At 41.7% G+C, this 19,159-nt stretch overlaps 1 protein-coding gene across 29 annotated transcripts in view; it reads left to right on the top strand.

Annotated features, from left to right (window-relative positions):
* The window catches only part of LOC114919286 (NLR family CARD domain-containing protein 3-like), a 155,238-nt gene that overhangs the window by 94,814 nt on the left and 41,265 nt on the right, over window positions 1–19,159 (top strand). For 16 of the 29 annotated variants that reach the window (XM_065960426.1, XM_065960425.1, XM_065960424.1 and 13 more), the window contains 2 exons: window positions 1,135–1,245; window positions 5,353–5,463. The exons of 2 other annotated variants lie outside the window; for them this stretch is intronic. In XM_065960426.1, the coding sequence (XP_065816498.1) occupies window positions 1,135–1,245; window positions 5,353–5,463 (222 nt within the window). Of the gene's footprint in view, window positions 1–1,134; window positions 1,246–5,352; window positions 5,464–6,398; window positions 6,510–6,613; window positions 6,693–6,850; window positions 7,056–7,180; window positions 8,982–9,087; window positions 9,262–9,526; window positions 9,695–19,159 lie in introns of all 29 variants that reach the window. 11 more of the 29 variants (XM_065960444.1, XM_065960447.1, XM_065960439.1 and 8 more) reach the window with 11 other exon arrangements.

The raw sequence follows: 19,159 nt of genomic DNA, 5'->3' as shown, positions 1-19,159 counted from the left end.
TTCTCTTCTTTAAACAGCCCAGACCTTCCCCTCTATCCTACTCACCTGCAGCACAAAGAGAGAGAGAGACGTGACAAAGACAACAGCACCAACCCTCAGCAGGGTGGTAGAACAATTTACACTGACACACATTTCAATAAGAAAGCTCATAATATAAGAGCCACAGTCATAACATGCTTCATTAATTACACTGAGTCCAGTATTCAGGACAAGAACACTTTTATAATCATCAGAGACAGAGGAAGGATTCCTGCTCTCTATGAACAAACTTTAACTTGTGTCCTTTTTGAACTTTCTTGAATCCAGAAGTTCTCTAAGTGGTCTTATCCTCAAAATAAAGAAAACAATCTTGTTCCTCTGCTGAGATATGATAAACCATTGTTGTAGCTCCTTTCAGGTTCAATCTAGCTCGATGTTAACCAGAATATCTAATTAAGTCAAAGTTAGATATACTGTATTTTATTAATATAAGCTTTTCTGATACTAAACATACTTAACAACATGATATTCTTTTAAGTTATAGAATATGACTTGTAAAGTTATTTTCATGTGGGGGACACAGAAGAAGTCCTTTAACCAAACACCAATCCTGCCTCGTTCCACGTCGACAGCCTGGTCAACATCTGTTTTCAGTCCACAGTCTGTCCCTCACCTGCTCCTGTTTCCCAATAAACAGCCTGGCCTCGGCTTGTTCATGGTTCTCTTTCAGAGGTCCAGCCAGTCTCCTGTTCCTACAGATCACTCTCTCAGGTTGTCCTTCTGCCCCCCCTGGTGGCCACTTGTAGTATCTTCATGAACATCTGTCTGTAGCTAGCCTGAGTTCTTTCTCTCTGAAAATGCAGGTTGGACTTCTAACCTTTATTGTTCCTGGTGTCATCTTTCTGAGCTGTGTTTATGTTTGAGTCTTCTTCTGTTAACTTTGATTCCATCAGTCTAAAGAATCTGAGGACAGACACAGTGTTGTCTGTATTCTGAGTGAGATACTGTTCTAATAGAAACAGAGAGAGCTGTGGAGAACTTCAGCTCTGCCTCCTGATCACTGATTATCCATCTGCTAGTTTGAACTGGAACAATCTGATTAAAAATGATCTTTGTTCTAAAAGCTTTCATTAACCAGCTGTTTGTTTGTATCAGGATGAAGAGACAGAGACCAGACTCTCCTGGACCCAGCTGTGTGTCCATGAAGAGTGACCGGTCTAAAGGTCTTATTATTTACTTTAAAGATGGACGTCCTGCTGATGGAAGGTGAGATGTGAAAGTGAAGTTAATGTTCTGACTCTGTTGTTTAAAGACTCATATCTTGTCTCAGAGCTTCATGATGTGTTGTAGGACTCATCAGTTTATTGTTTCAGCAGTGACATCACAGTGTTCACCAGTCAAAGAGTTCAGTGATCAGACTCATCATGATAAACCATATCACTGAGTTTGTGTTTCTTTAAATAGAAATCCAGTTTACAGAGTAGCAGCTGATTTCAAAGATGGAGCTTGATGAGCAGAGGTCATATTTTTTCTAATTATCCCTCGGATCATTACAACAGAAAATAAAAGAATAGATCTTTAATGTCATTGCTATAAAAACAGTGAAAGGCAGTTTAGCAGCTCTTTGTCAGAGGCAGCACAGACAAAGAGCTCTGTTCTGCTTTTCTACAACTCTTTCATCCTCAGACATTTACATCACTCTCACTTCCTGTCTTCAGTCCATGTTCACCTCTCGCAAAAAAACCCTACTGCAAAGAAGTTAAATATTCTTAGATAAAGTCAAATTGTCTTGATTCAAGAAAAATAAACCTGCCAAAATAATTAGCTAGATTTATTTGTCTATTTTAAAAGTCGAGCCACTAAAAGATGATTCTACATCTTAATACATTTTATTTAAAGTTTTACAAAGTAGAGATAAAAACAACAAAGTAACAATACATCGATAAAATCAACATCAGGGGTGCAAACTTGAAATTCGCTGAAAAGAAACATTAAAATAGAACATTTAAAAATCACTGAAATTATTAAATCTGAACATGTGTTCAAATAAAAATAATTCAATTGAAATTAATTTAAATAAAAAAAGTAAAAATATAAAAAGAGTTAAAAGTTACAGTGCAGAGTTAAAGTTTAAAATCTTATTAAAGCTGTTTAATGAAAGGCTGTAAACAGGTGAGTCTTCAACCTGGATTTAAAAGAGCTGAGAGTTTCAGCAGACCTGCAGTTTTCTGGGAGTTTGTTCCAGATATAAGGAGCATAGAAACTGAACGCTGCTTCTCCATGTTTGGTTCTGACTCTGGGGACAGAGAGCAGACCTGTCTCAGACGACCTGAGCGGTCTGGATGGTCACTAATGTATTTTGGCCCTAAACCATTAAGCGCTTTATAAACCAGCAGCAGGATTTTAAAGTCTATTCTCTGACAGACTGGGAGCCACTGTAAAGACCTCAGAACTGGACTGATGTGATCCACTTTCTTGGTTTTGGTGAGAACTCTAGCAGCAGCATTCTGGATCAGCTACTGTTGTCTGACTAGACACGAAGAAGTCCCTGTCCTTTAAGTAGGATTCAAACCAGTTTAGTACTGTGCCAGAAACTCCCACCAAGTTTTCCATTCGGTCGAGTGATATATTGTGATAAACTGTGTTGAACGCAGCACTGAGATCAAGTTAAACTAAGACTGAGGTTCTGCCACTGTCTGTGATTAAACTGATGTCATTAAACTCTTTAACCAGAGCTGTCTCAGTGCTGTGATTTTGTCTAAAACCTGACTGGAAGACATTGAAACAGTCGCTCAATGTCAAGAAGTTATTTAACTGTTGAAAAACAGCTTTTTTGATTATTTTACCTAAAAAAGGAAGATTTGATATCGGCCTGTAATTGTTCATTATTGACTTGTCTAGATTGTTCTTTTTAATAGTGGCTTGATGACTGCTGTTTTCAGGGCCTGTGGGAAGACACCTGAGAGAAGAGACAGGTTTACAATTTGTAACAGATCTGGAGCCATGACTTGGGAAACTTTTTTGAAAAAACCTGTTTGCAGAATATCAAAACAGCAGGAGGAAGAATTTAATTGTTGTATAATGTCCTCCAGGTTTTTAAGGTTGATTTGATTAAATTGTGTCATGGTGCTTAAGTTGGTTTTAAATGGACACAGCACATTTCCTGATCCTGATGATGAGTTACTGACAGTTTGTCTAATTTTCTGGATTTTTTCAGTAAAGAAGGTGGAAAATGTGTTACAGGCTCTGGTAGAATGAAATTCAGATGCTATTGACACAGGACGGATTGTTAGCCTGTCGACAGTAGCAAACAGGGCACGAGCATTATTATTGTTTCTGGTGATGATGTCAGAGAAGAAAGATTGCCTTGCATTCCTCAGTTGTGAATTATAAGTGTGAAGTCTCTCTTTGTAGATGTCATAATGTGTTTATGGAAGAGAAAAAGGGAGAAGGGCGGGGGGTACTTTTTAATCCAGCATTGACCAGCTCCTTCATCTGGTCAGTGAACTCCAGGTGGGGGGAGGAGGGAGATGATGATCTGACCGGGGTTCGAGGGGGTAAGGGCGGTGAGACTTCACAGGTGTTGGTGTTGGTGAGGGGGTCAAAGGTGGATGGAGACCCCTCCTCTTGGTTCTGATGTCTCTCCTCTTTAGGTCTCTCCTCAGATACTGCCAGACGTTATTCTTGACGAAGGTTTTCATCCCGCTGTGTTTTGTCTTTCTTGAAAGCTGTTTTCTTTTGTCTCTTGTCCTTGGCAGGGAGAACTGATGGTTGAGGCAGGGAGTAAAATAGGTTAGAGGTGGACAGTTTCACCCCTGACATGTTCAGGCAAAATCCATCTGCCTTAAAAAGATGTCTGCGCTCCCAGAAAATGTTAAAATTGTTAATAAAATTCACTGAATGGGCATTACATGCAGTTGTGAGCCAGTTATTCAGTGCCAACAACCTGCTGAATCTCTCCTCTGCTCTTCTGACTGGTGGTATGGGACCACTGATAAACACATCCACATCCAAGGGGCTGACCATCCTCAGCAGACCAGTGAAGTCCTGCTTCAAGACTTCTGATTGTTGTTTTGTGACATCATTTGACCCAATGTGTAGTGTGACATTCTTCACAGTCGGGTGTTCAGCCACAATATGCAGGATCCTTTCTGCTAAATCAGAGACCATATCTCTGGGAAAACACAGTAGTGTTTTTACCGCACATCCTTTGTACATCTTTAACAGCAAAGTCACCCACAATCAGAGTTTCAAGCCCAGGCTTTAGCTTTCCCTGTAGCCTTTTACTTTTTGATATGTTTTCAGTCCTTACCCTGGTGTCTGAGGATGGAGAACCAGATGAAGATCCAGGGCTCTGCAACAGAGGGGAATATCTGTTCTGTAGTTCCACATTCATTTGTGGGGGAGGTTTGTTCCTAACCTTCCCTTTCGCAGCTGTCCTTGGCTGTGTCCCTCTTGATACAGGGGTTGAAGAGGCACTTTGCAGGGGAGGTAGTGCAGGCCAGCCGGTATCATAACATATCTCAGCTCGCTGTGCTCTGCCTGCCTGTCTTTGGCTTAGCACCAAGACATTTCCAAGGAGGACTACCATTAGTAGACTTATTAGACAAAACAGAGCCCACCTTTGTCTTTGTAGAGGTCTCTGTGCTCCTTAGCCGTCTGTTAGCTTGCTCTTGTCCACTATCCTGAGTTAGTGGTAATGTGGTGTCATTCCCGCACAGTCCGTTCACTTCCACGTTCACTTCTAGACGATTCATCTTTGTTTCCAGCAGTTATAGAAGATGACTTGCAAAGGACACAGAAGAAGTCCTTTAACCAAACACCAATCCTGCCTCGTTCCACGTCGACAGCCTGGTCAACATCTGTTTTCAGTCCACAGTCTGTCCCTCACCTGCTCCTGTTTCCCAATAAACAGTCTGGCCTCGGCTTGTTCATGGTTCTCTTTCAGAGGTCCAGCCAGTCTCCTGTTCCTACAGATCACTCTCTCAGGTTGTCCTTCTGCCCCCCCTAGTGGCCACTTGTAGTATCTTCATGAACATCTGTCTGTAGCTGGCCTGAGTTCTTTCTCTCTGAAAATGCAGGTTGGACTTCTAACCTTTATTGTTCCTGGTGTCATCTTTCTGAGCTGTGTTTATGTTTGAGTCTTCTTCTGTTAACTTTGATTCCATCAGTCTAAAGAATCTGAGGACAGACACAGTGTTGTCTGTATTCTGAGTGAGATACTGTTCTAATAGAAACAGAGAGAGCTGTGGAGAACTTCAGCTCTGCCTCCCGATCACTGATTATCCATCTGCTAGTTTGAACTGGAACAATCTGATTAAAAATGATCTTTGTTCTAAAAGCTTTCATTAACCAGCTGTTTGTTTGTATCAGGATAAAGAGACAGAGACCAGACTCTCCTGGACCCAGCTGTGTGTCCATGAAGAGTGACCGGTCTAAAGATTTCATTATTAACTTTAAAGATGGACGTCCTGCTGATGGAAGGTGAGATGTGAAAGTGAAGTTAATGTTCTGACTCTGTTGTTTAAAGACTCATATCTTGTCTCAGAGCTACAACTCTTTCATCCTCAGACATTTACATCACTCTCACTTCCTGTCTTCAGTCCATGTTCACCTCTCGCAAAAAAACCCCAAAGAAGTTAAATATTCTTAGATAAAGTCAAATTGTCTTGATTCAAGAAAAATAAACCTGCCAAAATAATTAGCTAGATTTATTTGTCTATTCTAAAAGTCGATTCACTGAAAGATGATTCTACATCTTAATACATTTTATTTAAAGTTTTACAAAGTAGAGATAAAAACAGCAAAGTAACAATACATAAAATCAACATTAAAAAGTATTTACAGGATGTAGAGGATTTATGAGACTGGAAGGGGAATGATCAGACTGAATATGTCAGTTTAAAAAGATGTGTTTAGAGATGAGATTTAAAAATGGAGAGAGTGTCAATACTACGGATGTGTGGTGGGAGGGAGTTCCAGAGGCGGGGGAGGGGCAGAGCAGCTGAAGGCTCTGGACCCCCTGGTGGACAGGCGGGTGGTGCAGTGAGGTGAATAGAAGAAGAAGACCTGAGAGTGCGGGTGGGTGTGTTGATGTGCAGGAGTTCAGAGAGGAACAGAGGAGCGAGGTTCTTTATCACTGAAATATTTCTGAAGAATACAAGTAATGAATAAACGAATCTGTTCTTAACAAATGACCAAGCTAGACAATTATGCATCGTAACAACATTCATTCTGTATTCACAACGGAGCGCTACACTAGCTGCTCTGTTTTGAACCAATTAGACCATACTGCTGGGCAATAGTCAAGATTGGACAATATTAAAGCCTGGATTACCTGTTTAGTTAAGTTTTGTGTTCAAAATCTGGCACATCTTTTAATAACAATAATAATAATACCAGCTGTTTGTTTGTATCAGGATGAAGAGACAGAGACCAGACTTTCCTGGACCCAGCTGTGTGTCCATGAAGAGTGACCGGTCTAAAAGATTAGCTATTGAATTTAAAGATGGACGTCTTGCTGATGGAAGGTGAGATCTTAAAATGAAGTTAACGTTCTGACTCTGTTGTTTAAAGACTCATATCTTGGTTCAGAGCTTCATAATATATGACACATTGTTTTCTTGTGTCACAGAGTTCAACAGGAGAGCTCCGAGGTTCACAGAGATCAATCAGACCAGCAGAATCCAACAGACCTGGACTCCATCTTTATGGTCTGTGCAACACACTGTTATATAATTTACTATCATTACAATAATTTAATGCTAAGTTATTGTTCTGTTTAGACCAGCTGACCTTCAGACTGACAGATGAATCACATGTTGAGTTCTACCAGTTTATATTAAATATCCAGTGTCTCCTTCTGTTCCAGGTGCTGGAGGAGAACATCGTCACCTTTGTGAAGAACGAGCTGAAGAGAGTCCAGAGAGTTCTGAGTCCAGATTACCCAGAATGCTTAGAGAGTCAGAGTGAGGATGAAGAGCAGGGGAGAAGCTGTAAAGAGTATTTTTTGAAGATCACTCTCCACTTCCTGAGGAGGATGAAGCAGGAGGAGCTGGCTGACCGTCTGCAGAGCAGTAAGAACATTTTAACAGATTTAGTATTTTAGAAAAAGGACAAAACGGTTTAAAGTTCCAAACTCAGATAGTCATGTGATCTATATCAGGATCTGTTCATTGATTTCAGTTCTTTCTTTATTCAGGAACGTTTGGTGCAGTGCAATGTAAACTGAAATCTAACCTGAAGGAGAAGTTCCAGTGTGTGTTTGAGGGGATTGCTAAAGCAGGAAACCCAACCCTTCTGAACCAGATCTACACAGAGCTCTACATCACAGAGGGAGGGACTGGAGAGGTCAATGATGAACACGAGGTCAGACAGATTGAAACAGCATCCAGGAAACCAGACAGACCAGAAACAACAATCATACATCAAGACATCTTTAAAGCCTCACCTGGAAGAGATGAACCAATCAGAACAGTGATGACAAAGGGAGTGGCTGGCATCGGGAAAACAGTCTTAACACAGAAGTTCACTCTGGACTGGGCTGAAGACAAAGCCAACCAGGACATACAGTTCACATTTCCATTCACTTTCAGAGAGCTGAATGTGCTGAAAGAGAAAAAGTTCAGCTTGGTGGAACTTGTTCATCACTTCTTTCCTGAAACCAAAGAAGCAGGAATCTGCAGGTTTGAAGAGTTCCAGGTTGTGTTCATCTTTGACGGTCTGGATGAGTGTCGACTTCCTCTGGACTTTAAAAACAACCAGACCCTGACTGATGTCACAGAGTCCAGAGAGTCAGTGGATGTGCTGCTGACAAACCTCATCAGGGGGAACCTGCTTCCCTCTGCTCACCTCTGGATAACCACACGACCTGCAGCAGCCAATCAGATCCCTCCTGAGTGTGTTGACATGGTGACAGAGGTCAGAGGGTTCACTGACCCACAGAAGAAGGAGTACTTCAGGAAGAGATTCAGAGATAAGGAGCAGGCCAACAGAATCATCTCCCACATCAAGACATCCAGAAGCCTCCACATCATGTGCCACATCCCAGTCTTCTGCTGGATCACTGCTACAGTTCTGGAGGATGTGCTGAAGACCAGAGAGGGAGGAGAGCTGCCCAAGACCCTGACTGAGATGTACATCAACTTCCTGGTGGTTCAGTCCAAACTGAAGAACATCAAGTATGATGGAGGAGCTGAGACAGATCCACACTGGAGTCCAGAGAGCAGGAAGATGATTGAGTCTCTGGGAAAACTGGCTTTTGAGCAGCTGCAGAAAGGAAACCTGATCTTCTATGACTCAGACCGGACAGAGTGTGGCATCGATATCAGAGCAGCCTCAGTGTACTCAGGAGTGTTCACACAGATCTTCAAAGAGGAGAGAGGACTGTACCAGGACAAGGTGTTCTGCTTCATCCATCTGAGTGTTCAGGAGTTTCTGGCTGCTCTTCATGTCCATCTGACCTTCATCAACTCTGGAGTCAATCTGATGTCAGAAGAACAAACAACATCCAGGTCTGAAGTATCAAGAGAAAAACCTGACCCAAGACTTTTATATCAGAGTGCTGTGGACCAGGCCTTACAGAGTCCAAATGGACACCTGGACTTGTTCCTCCGCTTTCTCCTCGGTCTTTCTCTAGAGACCAATCAGAATCAGCTACGAGGTTTGTTGACACCCACAGGAAGTGGCTCACAGACCAATCAGAAAACTGTCGAGTACATCAAGAAGAAGATCAGTGAGGATCTGTCTGCAGAGAAAAGCATCAATCTGTTCCACTGTCTGAATGAACTGAATGATCGTTCTCTAGTGGAGGAGATCCAACAGTCCCTGAGATCAGGACGTCTCTCCACAGATAAACTGTCTCCTGCTCAGTGGTCAGCTCTGGTCTTCATCTTACTGTCATCAGAAAAAGATCTGGACGTGTTTGACCTGAAGAAATACTCTGCTTCAGAGGAGGCTCTTCTGAGGCTGCTGCCTGTGATCAAAGCTTCAAACAAAGCTCTGTATGTGTCCACATAACTATCCAGGTTTAATGTAGTTCTCTTTATTCAGAAATAACAACTATTGTTTCTAATTGCTTTCATTTGTGTTCTTCTGAATCCTCTTCAGGTTGAGTGTCTGTAACCTCTCAGAGAGAAGCTGTGAAGCTCTGTCCTCAGTCCTCAGCTCCCAGTCCTCTAGTCTGAGAGAGCTGGACCTGAGCAACAACAACCTGCAGGATTCAGGAGTGAAGCTGCTGTCCTCTGGATTAAAGAGTCCTCTCTGTAGACTGGACAGTCTCAGGTTAGTGTGCAGCTGATCCAGATTATTCCTCTAAGATTGTTTTCTTGATGAATCATTTATTAAATGTTCCTTTAATGAGTGGTTTAAAGTTTTAGTTACTGTATGTTACCACATTAAAACTGTAAAGCTCTGAGCTCGTTCTGTAGCTCCCAGTCTTTTAGTCTGAGGAAGCTGGACTGGAATAAAGAAAGTTAAATATGAAGATCTGTTTAGTCCTATTTATGATCCTGTGTGTGTGTGTGTGTGTGTGTGTGTGTGTGTGTAGTCTGTCAGGTTGTCTGATCACAGAAGAAGGTTGTGCGTCTCTGGCCTCAGCTCTAAGCTCCTCCCACCTGAGAGAGCTGGACCTGAGCTACAATCATCCAGGAGAACGAGGAGAGAAGCTGCTGGCTGCTGGACTGGAGGATCCACACTGCAGACTGGAGACACTGAGGTACAGACAGACTAGAGGTCGCGTTAACCGAATATTCTCCGTCTTTGACGGAATTTTTTGAACAATGACGAAAAAGAATCTGAAGGTTTTGACTGATTAGAATCACTGGGTGTCCACCACTCCTTTCTAATTCTCACACAACTCTGTCATTAACCACATGTAAAGCACCTGCAGTAGACCTCCCAGTCCAGTTGGTGGCGAGTGTGCATAATTAATTAGTTATTGTCTTGTCCTGTAGGCTGACCTCACTTGCATGACTTCGTTGTCTATGGTTGTTTTCATAGCATGGTTAAGCTATCTGCATGATGGTCACAAAATGTTGAAACAACAGTGTACTGAGTTCTTTGAAAAAGTGATTTTGCTGGTGATGATGGTAGACGTGGTGAAAAAAGAGGGACTGATACGGTGGAGGAGGCTGAAGAATAAGCACCTACAACTGCTGAAGATAATCAGCAGGTAGCAGCTAAAGCTACGGGACAAGCAAGTTACAGCAATGTGGGAGTAAGGAGGGATTACCGTGTTCAATGGGAGCAAGAATTCCCGTGGCTTCAGAGCGAAGATGACAAAATGTTCTGTGACGTCTTCAGAAAAGCTAACATGAGTAACAGATTTACCAGACGGTGCAAAACTATGAAGAACTCTGCTCTGAATGATCACAAAACCAGCCGAAGCCACATTATGGCTTCCAGGGTGGTTAGCCAGAGTGCTGCAATTGAAAAGCATGTTGCACAACAACTGTGTCAGAATGACAGTCCCTACCTCATAAATATTCACTGTGGTGCACACCGAACTGCACTGGCTGCCCGCCATGCCTCCAGGGTAGTGCGTCAAATCAGTACTTTACCGTAAAATCCAGAATATAAGTCACTCCGGTATATAAGACGCACCCTGTTGTTAAGGTCTCTTTGAGAGAAATAAAAACTTTAAACTGTTTTCCTGCGTGACGATTTATATTGTGTTCAGCGATGTCTACAACGTGCATTTTCTGTACAGCTGTGTCGCTCTTAAAGTCCCGTTTTTTTCACCTTCGGGAGTTTGCGCTCCTACTAGCTACAGTACGGTAGTTGAGCTCTCAGCCTGCAGGGAAAGTTGTGAGGCAGAGGCACAGACTCCTAGCTTGCAAGTCGCGCTGCCCGACTCCTCTGGTCACTCTTTAACTTTAATATAGGACTCTTTCAATCAAAAGAGAACTCCACAAGGTCTGTTTACTGGAACAATATACCACTGATTCTGTAAATGCATGATTATGACCTTGTGAGGAAGAAAAGATGTGAAAAAAAGTTGCGCAGCCACACTGGTCTGTGTCGCCGTCTTTTCCAGCACAGCGTGCAACCAGCTTTCAATACACAATGAATGGGTAAGGGATACGACTGTCACGATGGTTTTATAGAATATAATACACTGCTGATGAACAAACTGACAACAAAAGCAGTTCATATTTACATTATATCAAACATGTAAGCTCCCACAGAAAAACAACAGACAACATGAATGCAACTGCAGTATTAATATTAGAATTCCAAACTCTGAAGTAGTGCTGGTTATTTCAGTGTCCAGTGTGGCAGCAGAGTGAAAGTCTAGCGAGAGACAGACAGATACAGAAGCTGTCTCACTGTTTCTGAATGATGAACTAATGGTGGATTTAAATCTAGATGTATGAAGTATATTCTGATCTGGTTTCTTCCTCCAGGTTGGACCATGGTGGACTGCACAGACTGAATCCTGGTCTGAGGAAGTGTGAGTGTGTTTTCATTTCTCTTCATCAGAACACAGCAGCACATGTTGGATGAGGGCTGGAAGTAACACAAAGTGATGATAAAAGTGAGGGGTGATGGAAACTCATGAGAGTTGAAATATTAAACAATAAAAAATATAAACTGAAATAAAAGTGATAATCCAGAAATGTATAATGTTCCAGTTTAAGCTGGAAGTCACAAAACGTGTGTGCTCTAAACAATACATTTCTGTTGGATGTGATGAATGGTGATTATCTTATCACTGGATAATCACTTTGAATTTCAATCACAATCACTTCAACACTTCAGATATGGACAGACACACAAACATTTAGACTGCTTCATATTTCACATCACAAGTTTTCATTTCCTCCTTTCTTATCATCACTCTCTGTGACTTCCACCCTCGAGGCTCCTTTCCTTCAATGACAACAGAAACAGTTTGTGTTGACAACCATCAATGATGAATGAAAGACAATTACAGATTACATTTGGCTCTATTTACATCAAACCATTTGGATCAAATCCACCTGAACTTCATGAAATGTCTATGTTTGTATTTGTTGACAGGACTCGTCACTTTTGAACTCAAGTTAAAGAAATGAGTTTCTGTTTTTGTCTCTGATTGAAAGATTTTAGAATTCAGATCAAAACAAAGTGAACACAGTGATCCAACTCCAACATATCTGACATTAGAGTCCATGAAGATCAATAATAGATATGTGTTTAGAGTTGATCAGAACAGATAAAGTATCATGAAACAGCTGATTAGTCTGATGGATCAAACTGCTCTTCTTCTTCTAAACCAGTGGTTCTCAAACTTTTTAGACTACGTACCACCTCCGAAAATATTTGGCTCTCCAAGTACCACCATTATGGTAGATCTTAAAATACACTGTAGGCCTATTTCTACACACATTTTAATCAGGAGGTTATTTATTGTTGACTGTTGGCAGCCACACTATAGGACTACTAAGGGCTAGTGCTAGAACTGACACTTAAACTAACTCTGACATTTACCCAAATCTAAAATAGTGCAGCACAATAAAAATGACAACTTTATACCAACAACCTGTTTGAGAATATTTAATCTCCAGTGTTTCCCTGCTGCATGCCTGAGAGAGAGAGAGGGGGAGAGAGAGAGAGAGAGAGAGCATACATGCATCTCAACTGAAGCTCCTTCTGGCTCCGTTTTAAAAATGTTCAGCTGCTTGCTGCTGATTGTGTACTGAACTCCAATAAATAACTGAATATCTGTTAATGTAGGTCTATATTAACTGAATATCAGTTAATGTAGGTCTACATTAACTGAATATCTGTTAATGTAGGCCTACATTAACAGATATTCAGCTGCTTGCTGTTGTTTCAGGACTGAAATATAACAGAATATCGAGTGGAGCTTTTCAAAACGTGAGGTGTACTCCTGTTGTTGTTCATGTCTGAGCGCGAGCAAAAATTGAGCAGATTAAAGTTGTTTGTTACAAAAACTAGATTAATTTAGAGGGGAAAACACATTTGATATAAATACAACCCAAAGATACAAGACAGATAAGATAGGAGCACGACAACAATAAAAAAATGGCGTTTTATGCTGAACAGGTTTATTTTTTATTTTTTTAAACATTGTGGAGATTTCTTTGCGTACCACCACAGGGAGCCCGCGTACCACCGGTGGTACACGTACCACAGTTTGAGAACCACTGTTCTAATCCTTTCTGTTCACTGACGGGTCGACACACTAAAGAAGGGCTGGCTCATATGAACATATGATCACATCATGTTTTAAATATTGATCCTAATAAATCTAAATGAATATCTGTAGTGTGAATATTTGTCAGGATGTGTGCTGAGGGTGCTGCTGTTCACGTCCATAGAAGTGACATCATGACACCAAGGAGGAGAACAGGAGTTCACTTTCAGCTCCACTTTGGGATTTCTGTTTTTGGATCAGACCTCCACTTTATTTACTGCAGCTCAAACTAAAGTTTACACTGTGAAGTGGGCGTGTCCTTCTCCTCTCTGTGTGATAGGCTGTTCCATCTTTATCCAGTAAAATGTACAAAGTCCTATGGAGACAGTTTGATCCCCCAGCCATAGACACAAGGATTGATGAGCACACAGATGATTCAGGGTGTGACTACATCACATTGTGTGTGACAGTGAAAGTGGAAATGAGGCTCCTGTTTGTGCTGAATGTGACCTCTGAGGACAGAACAGTTGGAGACAGCAGATGGTTCACAGCTTCTTTGTGCTGCACTTTGATTAGTCAGACTTTATTCACTGCATGTGTTTGTTGATTTGGATCTCCATTCATCCTGACTGCCATGGTAACTACATTTGAACTAGATTAGAAGTGGATTATTACATTTCAATGCCAAACATCATTCAGTGCTGAATATGAACTGTAAGTTTGATTGACTCTCAGTAAGTGTCAGTAAAGTTGTTGATGAATGAACAGATGATAACCTGCAGCTGTGTTGTGTCTCGTTCTCTCCATCAGACGCCTGTGAGCTGGAACTGGACACAAACACAGTGAGCAGATACCTCAAACTGTCTGACAACAACAGGAAGGTGACACGTGTGAAGGAGGAGCTTCAGTCATATCCTGATCATCCAGACAGATTTGAACACTGGCCTCAGCTGCTGTGTAGGACTGGTCTGACTGGTCGCTGTTACTGGGAGGTTGAGTTGAGAGGAGAGGTTGATGTATCAGTGAGTTACAGAGGAATCAGAAGGAGAGGAAACAGTTATGAATGTTTGTTTGGATATAATGATCAGTCCTGGAGTCTGTTCTGCTCTGATGAAGGTTACTCTGTCTGGCACAATGACATAAAAACAAACATCTTCTCCTCCTCCTCCTCCTCCTCTTCCTCCTCCTCCTCTGTCTCTAACAGAGTAGCAGTGTATGTGGACTGTCCTGCTGGCTCTCTGTCCTTCTACAGAGTCTCCTCTGACACACTGATCCACCTCCACACCTTCAACACCACATTCACTGAACCTCTCTATCCTGGGTTTGGGTTTAGGCTCTGGTTAGCAGGTTCTTCAGTGTCTCTTTGTCAGTCTGAGAAACTCTGCTGACTGAAGATCAGCTGACTCTGTTCACTCTGTTTCAAACTAATGAATTATTCTGATTTCATCACTTAGATTGTAAATGTTTTATCACTCTTACCTGCAATCCTCAGTGATATGAAAAATCATAAAGAATAAAATACTTTAGTTCATTTGTTTTTCTTTTATATTTGAATGATACTGTAACACCATGTTGAGATTAAACAAGATCTTTCTGAGGTACAAGAGAATCCTGGACTCAGAATCAGCTTTATTTGCTAGGTATGTTCACAGATACGAGGAATGTGACTTTGATAGACTGTGTTTTATATAGAAAAGTAAAACATGAAATATTATAAAATCATTGAAAACATTAAATATACAAGCCTACATGAGACAATAGTGCTGGTGTGTGACGTGCAAAGATGCTAATTCACATGATAATAAATGATGTTATTGTGTAACAGATGGATTCATTTACATGAGGTATTGACCCAACACGACCTCATTATGTATTGATCATGTCAATAGTGAAATGTGCACCCCTGTCTCTGCCCCTGCAGTGTGTGGGTGTGTATCTGTGTCAGTAGTGTGTCTAGGTTAATCTGGTGGTGATGGATGTTGCTGCTGAGTGGAGGGAGAAAAGAGAATTGCCATGACGGTAGTGACCGAATGCTGACACTGAAGCTTTTAAAATCTCAGCTGCTGCAGCCTGCTCGCTCCTTCTCCGGCCACTTCAAACAAAGCCAGCTTGACATTTGAAGATTATAAAGATAGTACATTTTTAAGATTGGTTAGCGTGGAGTCTGGTCTCAAGCTCCTGATTGTAGTCTTCCAGGTAGAAACAAGAGGACAGACTAGCTGTGGCCCCAAAGAGTCTATAGAACTCCTTCCAAAACCAAGAGGCAAACTGGGGGCCCCTGGTCTGACACAACATCCTGAGGGTTTACATACAGCTGAAAAACATGAGATAACATGACCTCTGCCATCTCCATGTCAGAAGGAAGCTTTGGCAGAGGGACAAAATTAGCCATTTTAGAAAATCTGTCCACCCCTCTCCTCAGTTCTTCTCAAATATTACACAAGTGTCTATCAATCATTCACGTTTGTGCATTTATATGAATGCGCATATATAAATATATATATGTGTGTGTGTGGATGAGATGCCTGGAGATGCTAAAGGCTCTGGACATTGTTGGGCTGTCTTGGGAATGGGAATTTGCTCATCCAGTGTTTTGTGGACTTGGAGAAGGCTTTGGACCGTGTCCCTCAGATGATAATGTGGGGGCTACTGCGGGAATACGTGGTCCCGGGGCCGTTGCTACAAGCCATCCGGTTCCTGTATGACACAAGTGGGAGCTGTGTCCGCCTCCTCAGCACAAAGTCAGACTCGTTCCCAATGGGTTTTGGCCTTGCCAGGGTTGCCCCTTGTGTTTGTGATTTTCCTGGACAGAAACCCAAGGTGAAAAATCTCATCTCTGCTTTTTGAAGATGATGTGGTTTGTTGTCTTCCTCATGCTGGGACCTCCAGCAGGCATTGGGACAGTTTGCAGCCAAGTGCTAAACGGCTGGGACGAGGGTTAGCACCTCTAAGTCTGAGGCCATGGTTCTCTGCTGGAAAACAGATTGCTCTCTCCAGGTGGGGAGTCAGCCTTACCCCAAGTGAAGAAGTTTAAGTATCGGAGTAGACCCAGAGTTTGCTGGAGGGATTATATGTCCCATCTAGCCTTGGAACGCCTTGGAATGCCCCAGGAGGAGATATGTCAAACTTTGCTGGGGAGAGGGGAGTGTTGGGGGTTGATGGTTGGAGCAGAGGAGAACCTTGAGGGACTGAAATTCAATATTCCATGCAAATCTTAAAAAATGTCACAGACCCTTTCGGCCTTTATGGATCAATATGGTTATGTCGATCCCTGGAGGTTTTCGCACCCCTCTACCAGACAATATTCCTTTTTCTTGCACGCTCACCGATCGTTTTCTCGGATAGACTATTTTTTGGTTGATAAAACACTTATTCCGTCAATTATTTCCACCCAATACTCTCTTATTACTGTGTCTGATCATTCTACTGTGATTCTGGACCTCCGCTTTGACCTCAGACCAAAGGAATTCAGAGTTTGGCGCCTAGACCCACTATTGCTGGCCGATGTAAACTTTTGCAAATACATTGCTGATTCGATTAGTTTTTTCTGCGAAACTAATAAGAATGATGAAACCTCCCCCTCATTATTGTGGGAAACCCTGAAGGCTTTCATTAGAGGTAGAATTATCTCGTACACGTCTCATGCGAACAAGCTGCGCAGGGCTCGCCAGAGGGAATTAGAAAAATCTATAGCTAATCTTGATGTCTTACTGTCGACTTCCCAATCACCTGACTTGTACAAAGAAAGGCTAGGACTCCAAACAGAGCTTGACCTTCTTCTCACTACAGAAGCTGAACGTCTCCTCCTCCGCTCTCGTGGGTCTATGTACGAACATGTTGACAAGGCGAGTCGCCTTCTGGTCCACCAACTAAAGGCCAGATTGGCTTCCAACCAGATCACCCAGACACGAGACGAGTCAGGTTCTTTAACCTCTGACCCAGATAGGATAAACAACATATTTAGGTCATTTTATTCTAAGCTGTATACCTCCGTGTCCTCTAACGATGAAAGTCAGTTATGTAATTTCTTTGATAAATTAATTTTACCAAAAGTTTCGCCGAATGATAGTCAGACACTAGATGCCCCTTTAACACTCTCTGAAATCAAAGAGGCCATTAGTTCAATGCGCAGTGGCAAATCACCAGGCCCTGACGGGTATCCTGTGGAGTTTTTTAAATGGTTTTCTGACCTGCTTGCTCCACTCCTACTCGGAATGTTTAACCAATCATACCACCAGGGCACCTTGCCACCCACGCTCATGCAAGCTTCTATATCTCTCATTCACAAGAAAGACAAGGACCCAGCAAGCTGTGTGTCCTATCGTCACAATAACAGAGAAACAAAGACCTCTTCCTCCTCCTCCTCCTCCTCCTCCTCCTCTGTCTCTAACAGAGTAGCAGTGTATGTGGACTGTCCTGCTGGCTCTCTGTCCTTCTACAGAGTCTCCTCTGACACACTGATCCACCTCCACACCTTCAACACCACATTCACTGAACCTCTCTATCCTGGGTTTAGGATCAGGTCTCCTGGTTCTTCAGTGTCTCTGTGTCAGTCTGAGAAACTCTGCTGACTGAAGATCAGCTGACTCTGTTCACTCTGTTTCAAACTAATGAATTATTCTGATTTCATCACTTTGATTATGTTTGATCTCTTTAACCTTCAATCCTGTGATATGTAACATCTTCAAGAAACACCATGTTGAGATAAAACAAGATCTTTCTACGAGAGAATCCTTCATCCAAAAATGTAAATGTACTTCTTAGTTGTTGTTTAGTTTTAAGTTGGACCAATAATGACAAGATTTGTCCAACGCTGTATTTCATTTAATGCATCGATATAACGTGAACATATGAGAGATTACCTTTCTGACTTGCAGTAGGTTGTTCTTGATTTGTACTTTGCCTGTTGTTGTGCTGTCATTGATTTATATTTTTCTCTTTTCTGTTCCATCTTGGACTTTTAATGATTTAAATTGTGTGGATTTTTAATTTGTGTGGATTTTAATTCATATTTGTACGAGTGGATCAGGAAGAGTATCTGCTACCTAGGTAGTGGCTCATGGGGATCCAAATAGTCAATAAATAAAATGTAACTTTCATCTTTATCATTTATCATTTATTCAATCTTTATATTTATTGTAGCCTAGTTTAAAAAGGAGGTAGCGTTTCAGACAAAAAACTGTGTTTTTGTGAGGCGTCTGAAACGGTGTTATGGTTTAAAGAGTGTCCGTGTAATCTGGTGACTTTCAGCTGTGGTTGTCGTAAAGTCGGAAACACTCATCCAATATGTCTTCAGTATAAAACTACACAAAGAGGCACTTCATGTGTGGGTTATAAAGAAGTGCCTGGCCCCTCCCCCTCCCTGTGCCATCATTGGTTCGTCATTGATGTCATAATCAGACCAATTCAAAATGGACAGGCATCAGCTACGTGGTGGTAGATAAACAAAAACCAAAGAAAAAAACAATAGCGGCACAACCACTATTCAAAATGTAGCTGCTATTGCAAGCGTTTTTGTTCGTAAAGAAGCGAGGACAGAGACATCTGTTGGTGTCTCGCCACCTCCAGCAGGAGCATGTGACACCAGCAGTGAAGCTAACGTCTGCTCAACCAATAGGGCTCAGGCAAACGCAGCAGCGGCCCAGGCCGACAAAGCATCTAATTTGAACCAAGGAGGCGGCAGGGTGCAGGAGCAAGAGGACAGTTAGCAGTGGAACGACAAGGGATTTTATCAAGTCAACTTTAGTTATACTTTAAGAATTATATTTAATTATTAACAATATAAATAACAATATCATTAAACTATGTTTAATCAACTCGGGGGCACCACCCTGAAATCAGGGAAAAATAACCAAAATATCACTCAAATCAGTCTCAAATTAGTTATTTAATTATTCATATTATTAATAATTAATAACTGTATTTAATAAATTGAAGGCGTGAAATCCATACACAAAGCCTTCGCACCCAGCTTATATCACAATGTAAATACACCAGTAATCACAAACAACTGCTCTCTTAAATTATAACAGAATTTAT

The sequence above is a fragment of the Labrus bergylta genome, chromosome 11 (assembly GCF_963930695.1).
Source record: "Labrus bergylta chromosome 11, fLabBer1.1, whole genome shotgun sequence".
NCBI lineage: Eukaryota > Metazoa > Chordata > Actinopteri > Labriformes > Labridae > Labrus > Labrus bergylta.
This window is presented reverse-complemented; position numbering and strand designations above follow the sequence as displayed.